The following is a 13,852-nucleotide window of genomic DNA, read 5'->3' as shown; positions in this document are numbered from 1 at the left end:
TTGTTTGCATACTATATGTGTGTGTGTTGTGTATATTTATTATGTATATATAAGACATACAGACATACATGTATATATACTAAGGAAAAATATGTTAGATTTATATGTAAAATATTTATATTTATAATATAAATTATATAAAGTATTCACATACAAATACTTACAATACACACACACACACATACACAAACACAAAATATATATGCACATGTATGTGTGTGTATTTATATATACAGAATAAATATACACAGTACACACACACATGAAGGCCATGTCCACACTAATGTTTTCATTTGAAAATGCTAATTCTTCTCTCCATTTTGGCGTTCCGTCCACACTGAGACGCCGTTTTTGTCAAGGAAAACTGAGCTTTTAGAAAACGCTCTCCAAAGTGGATAAATTTGAAAATGACGTTTTCACGTTGTAGTGTGGACTGTGAAAATGGAGGCTTTTGAAAACAATGACGCATGTTTAGTCATGTGATGCATATTGTACCAGTAAACATCTATGTTTATACCGGTAATTGTGCCTGTTGTGAGCTAATCACTTTCACACTGTTGCTAAAGATATTTACTTTGTACACTCTTTATATTACAGTCCTAAAAAGATGACAGAAAATTGACTCACAATTGCTGTCTTGCAGCAAAACATGAGGGCAGCTGCTTCGTAGATCAAACAAAGCGAGCATGACATGGGAGTGTCAGTGAATGATGAGATATTTCCGTAAATAAAATAATCCTGCCAGAAGAATTGTGTGAAAACTTAATTCTGTTTTGTCTGTATCATCTTAGTGAGCTTTTATGAGGTTTATTTATAAAGTTTTCTGATGTTTCAGTGTGGATGAGAAACTTTTAGAAAACACTAATGTTGACAGAGCGTTTTAAAACGAAAACTCAGTTTTCAAATATATCTTGATTAATGCAGGCATAGCCATAGTATGCCAACATAAACTTATTTTGAATTGATTAATCGCGACTAATCATTTTACAGCATATGAAAACAACAAACCAAAACCAAAACCAAAAGATATCTTTATATACTAGTCTGAAGACATTTCAAACAGCTTCACATCTGTAATGTTCTGACATTTCGCCATGTGTCATCCTCAGACTGTAAACATGAATAATCCTCAGGTTTCGAGACGTGTCTCTGTGGACTGCTAAGCAAACATCAGTGTTAGCGCAGATTATAGGCTGCGTTTGACTCTACTCTGCATCATTTAAATACTTCAGATCAGTATATTATAGTCTGAATGCTGGCGTTCTTCCACACCTGGCGGATTTTTATACAGTCTACAAAGTTGTCCACATGTGACACTACTAATGACATTTGTTACAAATGCAGTTTCCAAGCTCATCCTCTTTGATCACACAGAGGAGCTACGGATGTCTCCCACCTGCTGTATCACCATTTTTGCCTTTTCAACATCTGCTTAATGATAATTAACACAGAAACAGAACAACATGAGGAAAATGATACAGCCGGCCACAGTAAACTCGCAGATGCCCTGTTTAATGAATTGTTTATTAGCAGATCATCAAGAGCATCATCCAGCACTCAGACCAAATGAACTCATAGTTTTACTATCACAACAGGCCTTGTAAAACTAAATCACAAGTTTGTTATTTAATCCTGACTAGTCAGGCTTACAGATTTTACATTGTAAACTCTGGGCTAATGTTCTTATTTGCATATAAACAAGACTGGACAAGTACTGTTCCAAATGGCTCACTTCATGGGCACTTACAGTCTTGCAGACTTACAATGTCCACCGCATACGTGTGTCCGTTAAGTGCAGAGTTTTGGCTCCAACTCTGAAAAAACCTTCAACTGCCTATAGCCCTAGTAATTCTGAAGACCTGGATTAGCTTGTTCAGGTGCGTTTGATTAAGGTTGGAGCTAAAGTCTACAGGACAGTGGCACTCCAGGACCAATGTTGTCTATTTCTGCCGTAGGGTGTCCCATTCGTCATTTTAGCTTTCAGAGGGGTGCTCATCAGCGACACCTTTGCGAGCGCTGTGTGCCCTCGATGCGCACTTCTGCCAAACCCTCCTGAGGCGAGCTCTGCGGCAGACTTCTACCCGACAGTCAAAGCGGCATTCAACCTGCTTTACTAACCATTTGTCTAAATCCATGAGACCATGTTGAAAACCTGGGATTACTTTTTACTTTTTTGGGACACTGTTGGAAAAAACTGTTGGAGACCAGTAGGGCTGCCCCCTAATAGTCGACTAACCATTAGTCAACAAGAACAGGCTTGGTCAACCAAAATTTTATTAGTCGCATAGTTGCAGAAAAAATAAAAATTCCACAGGAAGTGGCAAAGTCATGCAGTCCATAATGGACAGATCTATCATTTATTCATTGACCTCAAAAATGGCTTTTCATCTGAAAGATGTATGGAGTAGCAAATTTACATGGCAGCTCAATCTAAAGTTAACCTAGAAAAATCGGCACTATTCCAGTGTCTGTGTGGAGTGTGGAAGCTGAATAGTAGCACACTCGCTTACTCCATGACAGATGAAGGCACTGGTGCAGTCACTTGCTCCTAAAATATTCCGTCATTTTTGGTCATACAGATAAAAGTAATACATCTTTTGAATCTGCAAAGACTCTAAATTTATTTGTGTGCACCCAGAATTACAACAAAGTGTTACGCTTTTGTAAAATAAAGAAACAGGATGCGCTTTCTGCCGTCTTGGTCTCTGTTAACTTGAGTGTGAAACTTACCTTACAGACATGAAAAATGTATCTATAGAGAGTGAAATGTCGACTTTTAAATGAACCAATTCAAATAGAAAAAAAGGGTACTACCACGTTCAAAGCTCAGGAAAGTACCAAGATGATCAACAAAGTAGTTCATGTGACATCAGGGGTTCAACTGTAATTTTACAAAGCTACAAGAATACTTTTTGTGCACAAAGAAAATAAAAATAACAACTTTATTTCACATTTTCACCTCTACTGTGTCACTTGTAGATGCACGTTCATGAGAGTACGTTACCACAACATATGGCGGTGCCAGCGCTGACCCAGATCCGGCATTATGGCATTAAACACATGCGCCGTGCCTTGTTTACAGGCAGATAGAGACGCACGCTGTATGAAAGCTATTGAAATCTCAGCGCCGCCACACGTAAACATCGGGGTACTCATGAACGAGCGTCCACAAGTGACACAGTAGAGAAGAAAATGTGGGATGAAGTTGTTATTTTTGTTTTCTTTATGCACACAAATTATTCTTGTAGCTTGTAAAATAACACTTGAACAACTGATGTCAACAACTTTGTCGATCATCTTGGTACTTTTCTGAGCCTTGAAAGTGGTAGCACCCTTGCTGTCTATGGGAGGGTCAGGGCTTAAAATGAACGACTACTAGTCGACCAGAAAAATCTTTAGTCAAGGGCAGCCCTAGAGATCAGACATTCAAGACAGTTTCAATCGCTTTTTAGCCTTATAATCATCTGAATGCCCACGCTAGAGGATCTGGCCTGACCCAGAGACCACACACCTGTCAACTGTAGGAACAATCACAGTAGCATGAGATCTTACAGAGACTCACACTCAAATGTGACTTGGTAAAAAAACAAATGGAGGACAATTGACGTGGTCAACTGGCTCTCCTGGAGTGCATTCTGGGTGTTGTTCTTTCTCAATACTCTACTTTCTTGGCATGTTTCTGGCTGCCAAGTTTTAGCTATAGAAGCACACAACTGGTGATACTTGCTTGCTCTCATTGGCTATCGCTAGTATCATGTCAGAGGCTAGTAGTCTGATCAAGAGGGATCATGGAGGCTCTGATGTGATTGGGAGCAGTAACATAATCATACACAATTAAGGATGTTTTGATCAAAATGTTTGTTGCAACAAACCTCAATTTGGACTGCACCGTTGAGGTTGAGGCTCAAAATTGCACTCAAGTGTGTGGCCAGCCAAGTCTTGGTCATTAACCCAGGGTTAAATGTAAGCAAACCCCCATTCAAAAGTGTGATACATGGTTTAACTCAGGGTTAAAAAGATGTTAGCCCAGGGTTAAGCGGAGCATGAAAAGCCTTAGAGAGAAACAGTGCAGTGCAGAGTTTCTGAAGAAGTCTGGCATTGTCAGGACTTTGAGACAGCTGCTCTGTAATTACAGAGAAATCCAGTCAGCTGTGGAAGAGATTTCAGGACAGCATTCACCCGAGTAACCAGAGAGCTGCTTGGAGGATGTGATTAGATATCAGAGACCTTCGAGAGCACCTGGCGTTTGGAGAAATTTGAAGGAGCAAAAACAGAACTCCTCGGGAAATCACAGCATTATAAAAAACAATCTCGGTAAATGTCAGGTGGTGACACAGGCAGGTGTGCAGGGTTTCCCATCTACCCCCTCTCTATTTTCAATTACGGAGGCGTAGAGAGGTTAAACTGGTCCTGCTGAGAGACAGACGCGAGTTAGGTTCACTTCCCGGTCTGGACTGTATAACATCACCTGTAATTGGGTTGCAGCTGTAGTGTGTGCCGTTTTCTGATCAATAGGATCTGGCGTGACGTCACTTTCTGCATTTTGAGTGCTCAAAACTGATTGAACTTTAGCAGAAAGGTCACAGACATTTTCTCCTTGCAGCATTCTGACCTTCTGCTGGCAAACATGTCCAACGGCTGCTGCTGTTGTTGTTTACTGCAGTGTTGTGCTAGTTTTTTTTTTTTTTTTTCAGACTCAGTCTGATAAACTGTTCTGCTGAGTGTTAATCTGGTTTTTATGGCGGTCTGCTGCAAAACCCAGTGAGCTCCACACTTAGACAGTTGTTGCCTAATGTTGGCCAAATTCTTTGTTTGCATCATCGCCGCAATCGCAGAATAAAATAAGACAAACATGTCAATATTAACAACATGCTGACATCAAATTGCATTGAAATCAATGGCGAGTCAAATCAAGCATTTCAAATCAGTTTCTATTTCAGTTAGAATGCTGCTAAGAAGTGTTCATGCCCGCTAGCAGTATTTTTATGGATTTGAATTGATTCTGTCCCTTGCGGTGAGCTTTGTGACATGAATGTTCATTTAACATTTCAGTCTGTTCGGTTTAACCTGTTGATTAATATTAAAGACATAGCCCCAGTCTAGCAAACACAGATAAATCCCAAACTAAACCCTCATAAGCAGATTAATGACATTTAGGTAGCTCATGCCATGCTGATTTTATGCAAATCTGCCTGGAGGAATAGGTGGAATCCCAATAGTTTCAGCTGGAATTGTTTTAGCGTGGATTCTAAAAGTAAAGACCTGCTGGATCAGGATTTGAAAAAGATGCCTCAGGAGACTGAATGGATCTGGCTAAATGCAATGCAAGTTTCAGCTTCGTCTCAGATGTTTCTCCTACAATTCTTTAGGAGACAAATGAAGCAATTGTTGATGTTCAGGCTGGTTAATGTTATGGGATCTCATCTAAAACTGAGAAGACACATGAGATTACTAGGGCTAATGAGACGTACCAGTCTCTCCCCACACGGGCAGATACTCGTCCTGCTGGATATCCAGCATCAGCTCCAGCCCATTTCCCATTCCTCCTTTCATGGTGATCAGCAGTGGCCGTCCATCCTGTCCAGAGTTGAAGGTGTAGCATTTTCCGTAGCGTGTGAAGATCTGAAAGAAAAATAAACAGAGATTTTGAGCAATTATTGTTTTTAACGATGGACCAATTTCAAATTTCTTTGAATAGCGTAAATCTATAACGTTTACTGGTATAATATCACTGGTATAGTGCTTCAATGTGCATATTTAAACAAGGGTATCACTTTCTTTTCAGCATAACATGCCACATGCAAATTAGGATTATTATAGAAACTGTCTTATTCACAAAAGTCAGCGCTGTTTGTCTGATTAAATTAACATTTCATTATTATCGCTCGTTGCAGGTGATAAACAGAGTTGTTTAAAGGCATGAAGATTTTATAGTGATCACAGCAACATTAATTCATGAAATGTTTATTAAATGATGCTGAATAATAAATAATCTAGATATAATTAATCAAAGAGAGCATATTTCGAAATGCCCTTTATACATTTTAACACAAATGCTTCCTTAAATCAACACAAGCATATTTAAGTTCAAAGGTGCTTCTGAACAGGAATGACCCAGTTGCACTTCCAGCTAAAATCAAAGTCTTGCAAGGCAGGTTTCAGGAAATCTTTTGATTAATTATAGAGCATCTCTAACTTGTGACGTGATCTTCACTGGGGCAGAAGGGCTCATCCAGACAGTCTTAATTGAAACTGAACTAATGGACATCTAATCAGATCACAGACAGCAGGATATGGAGAGCACGGCGCCTCAAACACAAGCGCTCCTCACTGCGGAAAAACCTGATTACCATCGCGGACAAATGAGAATAACTCACGGAGGAAATGAAAAGAGCCACATCTTTAGAGAACTTACTAACGCTATAAAAAAAATGGCAGCTTCTCTCCAGGGAATCGCATTTCAGAAGGAAACGCAACATGTGTCTGGATGCAGTCAGCCGTCTTTACCTTTTTCCTCTTTAAGAGAGAAACATCTCAATGCCAATAAAGGATGTGTCAGATATCAGTTGGCGTGTGATGAAACTGCAGACAGACAGATGAATGGTTGATTCAGCCAATGCACATGCACGTATTCACAGATGGAGCGCTTATATAAATACACATCCTGGCAAGGACAGCAAAAAAAGATACAGATTCCGTTCTGAGACTGAGCTGAGAATTTCTTTGAGATTCTAGACATCCATGAGTCAGTGAGTACCATTTTTCCCACATGCTTTTAAAAAATGTCAACACTGACGCATTTCAATGAATCACACTGTAAAAGAATCATGTTTAGAATTAGCCACATAAGCCAATTAACAATGTTTTAAATTAAAAACTATTTTTTTATTATTATTATTTATTTTTGGCATTTTTGCCTTTATTATGATAAGACCGTGTAAAGCAGACACACTGTAAAAAACAATTTGTTGAGTCAACTAAAAATAATTTGTAACCTGGCTGCCTTAAAATTTTAAGTTCAGTCAACTCAAAAAAAGTTTATTCAACTTGAAATGTTAAATTATACTAAGTGACAACTTAGATATTTGAGTTGAATCAACTTAAAATTTTAAGGCAGCTGGGTTACTTACCCATCTGTTAAGTTTAGCAAACACAAATATCTAAGTTGTTACTTAGTACAACTTAACATTTCAAGTTGACTAAACTTAAAATTTTAAGACAGCAGGGTAGCAAATTATTTTAAGATGACTCAACAAATTGTGTTTTTTATTTTTTACAGTGGAAGCGAAGTTGGAAAGTGAGAGGGGAGTGGGATCAGCAAGAGATGGGATTCGAACTCGGGACACCTGTAGCGCGACAATGCTATATGCCAACGTGCTGCCCACAAAAAATTGCATTGACCCAGTAAAGTTTAGTTAACTGGCCTAAAATTGTCTCATACTGATGCCAGCCCAAAGGACCATCCTTATTGATGAGCCCTGATTGGATACGTTTACAATCAAGCAAATAATCCATTAGCAGTCGGCTAATGGCTCAATCAGACTAGAAAAAGTCTTCATGTAAACATCTGAATCAGCTTGAGCATGATCTAAATGAAATTTCAATCTAATTGAAAAGGGTGGTGTGGACCTTTTCTAATCCAGTCAAGAAGACACGCAAATACTTGATCAGATTGGTCGGCGCTAATAGCCTCGTTGTTAGTATGCTGACATATACAGCGCAACTCTGCTCACGGCGACCTGAGTTCAATTCCCATTTTAGTGTCCGATACTAATCCCACCCCCATCTCCTAGTCATAGTTTCCTGTCATCTCTCCACTGTCCAGTTTGAATAATAAAGGAATAAAAAGCCCAAAAATATAAACAACAACACTTATAATAAGAAAAATATATATAAAAAAAAAAAAACTTGATCAGATTGAAAACTAAAATAGTACTCTGCATGTGCAATGACAAAAATGGCATATGATTCGTGGAACCAGCTGTTGTTTTTGTAGAATGAAGTGTCATAAATGACTGTCATGTTATTTTAGAATTCTCCTTCCACTCATCGTCTGTGAAGTGGAGCAGAACAACATCCCATCAGTACGCACTTTATTCTCTTATCCACAGCTTGTTTTGCCCATGGAATGGGTGGTTTTAGTGCTTGATAAATAAAAGCAGCATGGCACAAAGCTTTAAGTGCTCCTTATCTTCTTTAAAGGGGTCATGAACTGTTTTTGGTTTTATTTATTTGGTACTGTCCTCTTGAGGTCCACTTATAATGTTATCAAGATTTTACATAAAAAAAAAAAATAAATAAATAAATAAAAACATAATTTAGAAGTAATAAGCTATTTTCTGTCCTGGTTTTAACCCCCCTCATCAGAATGCTCTGTTTGAATAGGCGTGGTGGATTGTAAACTCAGAAGTGAACACCCACTGCTATGACTGGCTAACATTTGTGTATGTTTAACAGCGTACATTCATTCCTCATAGATGGACGCTGCTGTAATATAGGTGAATGATGCATAAACTCAATACAAATCAAACGATATATAAGAAGAGACAAAGCAATAGTGACCACATAATGAATGCGCTTTTGTGTTGACAAAGACAGTTATGGTTAATAGTAGTGTACTGGTGTTATACCTTCAGTCATTTTGAATTTGATTTATCCTGACTTTTAAAGGGGTCATCGGATGCCCATTTTCCACAAGTTGATATGATTTTTTTTAGGATCTTAATGAAAAGTCTATAATATACTTTGGTTAAAAATTCTCATTGGTTGTGTAAAACAATACCCTTTCTGAGGGATTGTTCCTTTAAATGCAAATAAGCTCTGCTCGCCCGCCCCTCTGCTCTGAGAGATTGTTTACTTTAGCCGCATTTAACGCGTTTAGCCACGAAACTTGCTAACTAGCACTTTATTTGGAAAGGTGATTACAGAGATTCATAAAAAACCCCTTATACTCACTTCTGCTGTAGGTGAAGCTGGATCACGAATGATTTGCTCGAACATACACGCATTTATGTAGATCGGGAGGTGCATTCCCTTCACAAACAAACGTAATCTACTGCATCTTCAGCGGCTCAGATGTCGGGAGTAAATGACGACCACTGGGTTTATTATTACATCCAGTAACACAACACCTCAATCACTCAATCAGAGATACTCTTGTCTAATTTACATCCGTGCTCCGCATCGAAACAATGGAGGTCGGACTGTTACAGCTGATCTGAGGTAAGACGCTCATGTCAATCAACTATCGAGGGAGCAACCTCTGTCGGTGTGACGGCACACCGACAGGCATCTGAGATTTGAAAAAGGGGATATTATTTTTACAGATTAATTAAAAACCAATGCATGGATTTTTATCATTACAGGGCAGATTTGTACATACACTGCCAACACACATTAATGTCCAAACAACATGTAAAAGTGAAGTTTGCATCCGATGACCCCTTTAAGATTTTGTTTAAAAGCATTTTACTTGTATTATTTCTTAATATATTAGACAAATGTGTACAAGATATTGTAGTTCAGGCATCTTTTCTGCAAAAATGTTTAACAAGTGATTTGCTTAAGGAGAAGTTCACTTCCAGAACAAAAATTTACAAATAATGTACTCACCCCCTTGTCATTCAAGATGTTCATGTCTTTCTTTCTTCAGTCATAAAGAAATTATATATTTTTAAAAATAACATTTCAGGATTTCTTTTGAAATAGTGGACTTTTATGGTGCCCCAGAGTTTGAACTTCCAAAATGCAGTTTAAATGCAGCTTCAAAGGGCTCTAAACGATCCCAGCCAAGGAAGAAGGGTCTTATCTAGCAAAACTATCAGTTATTTTCTATAAAAATTACAATTGACATTTTTTTTTTAACCTAAAACGCTCGTCTTGTCTAGCCCTGCATCAACTCTGTGTATTCTGGTTCATGACAGTTAGGGTAGATCGAAAAACTCCATGGCTGTTTTGTAAAGGGCGTTTGATCTTCTTTGCAAATTCACTTTGTAAACACTGGGTCTGTACTTCTATAGTGATGCAGGACGATTTTGAAGTTGGAGGAGAAAATGAGATGGGAGTTTTTCGACCTTCCCTAACTGTCTTGAACCAGAATACAGAGTTCATGCTAGACAAGATGAGCATTTGAGGTTAAAAAGTATATCAATTGTCATTTTTTTTAGGAACATAACCGATAGTTCACTAGATTAGACCCTTCTTTCTCGGCTGGGATTGTTTAGAGCCTTTTGAAGCTGCATTTAAACTGCATTTTGGAAGTTCAAACTCGCAGGCACCATAGAAGTCCACTATATGGAGAGAAATCCTGAAATGTTTTCCTCAAAAAACATTATTTACGACTAAAGAAAGAAAGACATGAACATCCTGGATGACAAGAGGGTGAGTAAATTATCTGTACATTTTTGTTCTGGAAGTGAATTTCTCTTTTAACATTTACATCATGTTGACAACTTCATGTATGGTGCATTTAGACTAGAATTTTCTTTAATTAGAGGTTTAATAAACAACAAGTTGCAGTTACATTTTTAAGCTGAATGGTTAAAAATCGTTAAAAAAAAAAAGTCAGTCAAACATTCTGAAAAAAATTGAGATTTACATTTTTTTGCCATATCACCCAGCCCTATTTTGGGGCATTAAATAGTCATGTTTAACTTAAAAAGCACATAAGATGCCCAAAAGGAACATCCAGTATCTTTTTTAAAAGCTCTTGCCCCCTCTAGACAAACATATTTAAATGCATCAGAATAATTGTTCCCTTTTTTCCATTACCAATAATAAGTGCTCCAGAGCTTCTTCTACAGCTAAACTACTCCTGATGAGATAACAGCGTCTAAAGCGTTTAGCAAACGCGAGGCTGTTGCCAAGACGAGAGAGAGTTGCTGTGGTAACCGTGGCAGCACGGAGTAGTTGGTTAGGGTGCCGTTGACCTTGGGACGCGGGAGAGTCGATGCTAGTGGAGTCTTTCTGAGAAACTTCACAATGAAGTCCCCTTAACGAGGCCATCGGTTCATTGAGCGCAGATGACTGCATGTTATTTTGAAAGAACAGACCTTCACGCGGACCTTTATATGCTAACAGTGCTTTTGAAAATATTTACAATAGCCAAAAGGCTTCACATGCCGTTCTACAAGGAAAATGAGTCAGGAACACACTGTACTTGTCTGGCTGGAGTATTTTTCCAGTTATTTTGAGGACAGAAACACATTAGGTTGTTTTTGTTAGCATTCTATAAGATTTACTTAAAACACGCTGTGTTAGGGGTTTGAACACATTATAAGCCCTAAAAAAAGAGCCAAATAACCAAAACAACACTGCTTAATAATGCATTCAATCCGAGCTGTAAAGTGTGTTAAATTATTAGTGCCAAAGCTGGGCCACTGAGTGTCAGCAAGCATCTTGTGTGCCTCTACTGCTTTAATACAAGAGAACCGCCTCCACTGGGGCTGAAGACATCAATAATACATTATCATTTTTGCCCTTTGTAACAGGACTTTTTGAAAAATGAAAGGACTTTAAAACTTTCTGGCCACCGAGGGGAGTTTGAAGGAGCGAGGCGCTCTGATCTCCCAGTAGGACGCTGTCAGTTGGCAGACTCTTTTCAGAGACTCTGTTGACTGGAAAAGAATCACCGGGGAGGAACGGAGAGCTTACAGCCTTAATCAGCAATTTCTTTGAAAATAAAATCAGCCATGAGAACTTACAAACACGATGAAAAAATGTTAACATCTTCTTAGGAATTGAATGAATGTTATGCAAACCACATTAGGTTCAAAATATCTATCCGGGGCCCAAAATTAACTTCTCTCCATATCTGCCAACGCTGGGTCCATTGAGAAAATGTATTAAATAGTATTTTGCACAACGAAACTGTATTATTAAAAAATAATATTAAATATAACTGCAAGCAGCGATTATATAAGGGAAACGACATTAGTTAGCAAGATCAGTTAGGTCCACTTTCAAATAATGTACGCAAACAAATCAAAAACCTCTCTATTTTTTGAAAAACAAATTAGTGCTGTTATTAGAGCGAGTTTTTTCCATTTGAGATCTATTGCAAAGTTGAAGCATTTTCTGTCAAGGAAGGAAATGGAAGTTGTGATTCATGCACTTGTTACATCGTGATTGGACTATTGCAACTCTCTTTATTCTGGTCTTCCTCAATCTTCATTGGCACGATTTCAAGCTGTTCAAAATGGGGCAAGACTTTTGACTGGTTCTAAAAAGAGGGATCCCTTCATTGGCTTCCTGTTAAATTCAGGGTTGACTTTTGAATTATTTTGTTTGTTTATAAGGCATTGTCTGGTTGTGCACCAAGTTATATCTCTGAACTTCTTTTGCCATATTGTCCTGCTAGGGCACTTAGATCTTCGAGTCACTTGCTTTTAACTGTACCACGGTGTCGGTACAAATCAAAAGGTGATCGGGCTTTTTCTGTGGTTGGCCCCAAGCTTTGGAATGGTCTCCCTTATCATGTGAGATCTGCTCCTTTTCTGAACATTTTTAAGTCTAGACTTAAATCTTATTTTTATTCTGTAACCTTTGTGTGTAGTTGTTTTTATTACTAGATCTGTCTGTATACTGTACAGCTCTTTGGATCAATTTACATTGTGTTTAAATGTGCTTTATAAATTTAGGTACCTACCTAAATCAATGACTAAAAAAAAAAAAAAAAATTATCAAATCCGGGTTTACCATAGAAAAATATATATATATATATATATATAGATATAGATATATATATATTAACGTTTATGACTGTTATAGTGCCAGCTGTGGTCCAATCCTCTTAAAACTGTGCATGTTTGTTTAGCATCACACAAGTTTTGAGTGTTTCTTTAGGCTTTATAGGATTTTGGGCCCCTTTTCCAAACGACCCTGTTTCCCAAAGGGTAAATTTCAACATTTTTTGATAATTATTGACCAAGAGAGTCCAGAGAATTGTACTGCAGTGTTTTTTCCCAGATTGAGCAAAAAACCTAGCACTAGTTTTAACAAACAATTCGATTGACAGCAGTTCTATCGTATTAAACATATTGTGCATATGTGCGAAAAAACACTCAATGTACAATCGTTTACACCCTTGAAAAACCCTTGAAACCCTTTCTGTGACTTCAGATTGAGCCCTTACATAAGTGTTCTGAGTTTGGTGAAGATATCTCATTCCGTTTTGGAGTTACAGGCATTTTACTAAAAGTGGCCCTGTCCCTTTCGAACGTTTTGGCGTTGAAAATGCAACTTTTGTTTTTGATAATTGATATTCATTCTTTTCTGAATCTTTCTGCACTGGTTTGGTTCCAATTTGGCGAAAAACCTAGGACTAGTTCGCAAAAGTAGGTTTTTAAAAAAAATGTGAAATACCCGAAATTTTTGCTGATCGAATCTGCGCTTTGTCCAGCACAAGACACTTGAGCCTGCGACTGACGGTTTAGGAGTTACGATCAATTTCGTACTTTTGTTCACTGCAGCGCCCCCGTTAGGCCAATTGGGGTGAGGCTTGGTCATGTTGTAGGCGGTTTGAGTACTACCATCCCTCCAAGTTTCAAGTCTCTGCGACTTCCGGTTTGGTCTGCACCATCATTTTTACTTGTAGATCGCTGATCCGTGTCCATTCTAACAATTATTAGAGTAGCTACGCTCTTGAACCCCTAATAAATATATATATATGCATATGTACATATACATCTCTCTCTCTCTCTCTCTTTATATTAAAGTATATTAGTATTTGTATAAATTAAGGATGCATCTTAAGTCCTGTCCTAAGTGTCTTTAAGTACTTGATCTTTAATGTGAAACATGATCTGTCCCATTACAGGTGTCAGTATTTTAATATCCACCCCCAAAAAACAAT

General features: G+C 38.0%; 1 protein-coding gene across 4 annotated transcripts in view; it reads right to left on the bottom strand.

Annotated features, from left to right (window-relative positions):
• The window catches only part of asic1b (acid-sensing (proton-gated) ion channel 1b), a 227,665-nt gene that overhangs the window by 19,141 nt on the left and 194,672 nt on the right, over window positions 1-13,852 (bottom strand). For all 4 annotated transcript variants that reach the window (XM_051095502.1, XM_051095501.1, XM_051095499.1 and 1 more), the window contains one exon: window positions 5,472-5,622. In XM_051095502.1, coding sequence (XP_050951459.1) covers window positions 5,472-5,622 — 151 coding nt within the window. The remainder of the gene's footprint in view (window positions 1-5,471; window positions 5,623-13,852) is intronic.

The sequence above is a fragment of the Labeo rohita genome, chromosome 22 (genome assembly GCF_022985175.1).
Source record: "Labeo rohita strain BAU-BD-2019 chromosome 22, IGBB_LRoh.1.0, whole genome shotgun sequence".
In the NCBI taxonomy this organism is placed as follows: domain Eukaryota; kingdom Metazoa; phylum Chordata; class Actinopteri; order Cypriniformes; family Cyprinidae; genus Labeo; species Labeo rohita.
The sequence above is the reverse complement of the archived record's forward strand: the minus strand, read 5'-3'. Positions and strand labels throughout refer to the sequence as shown.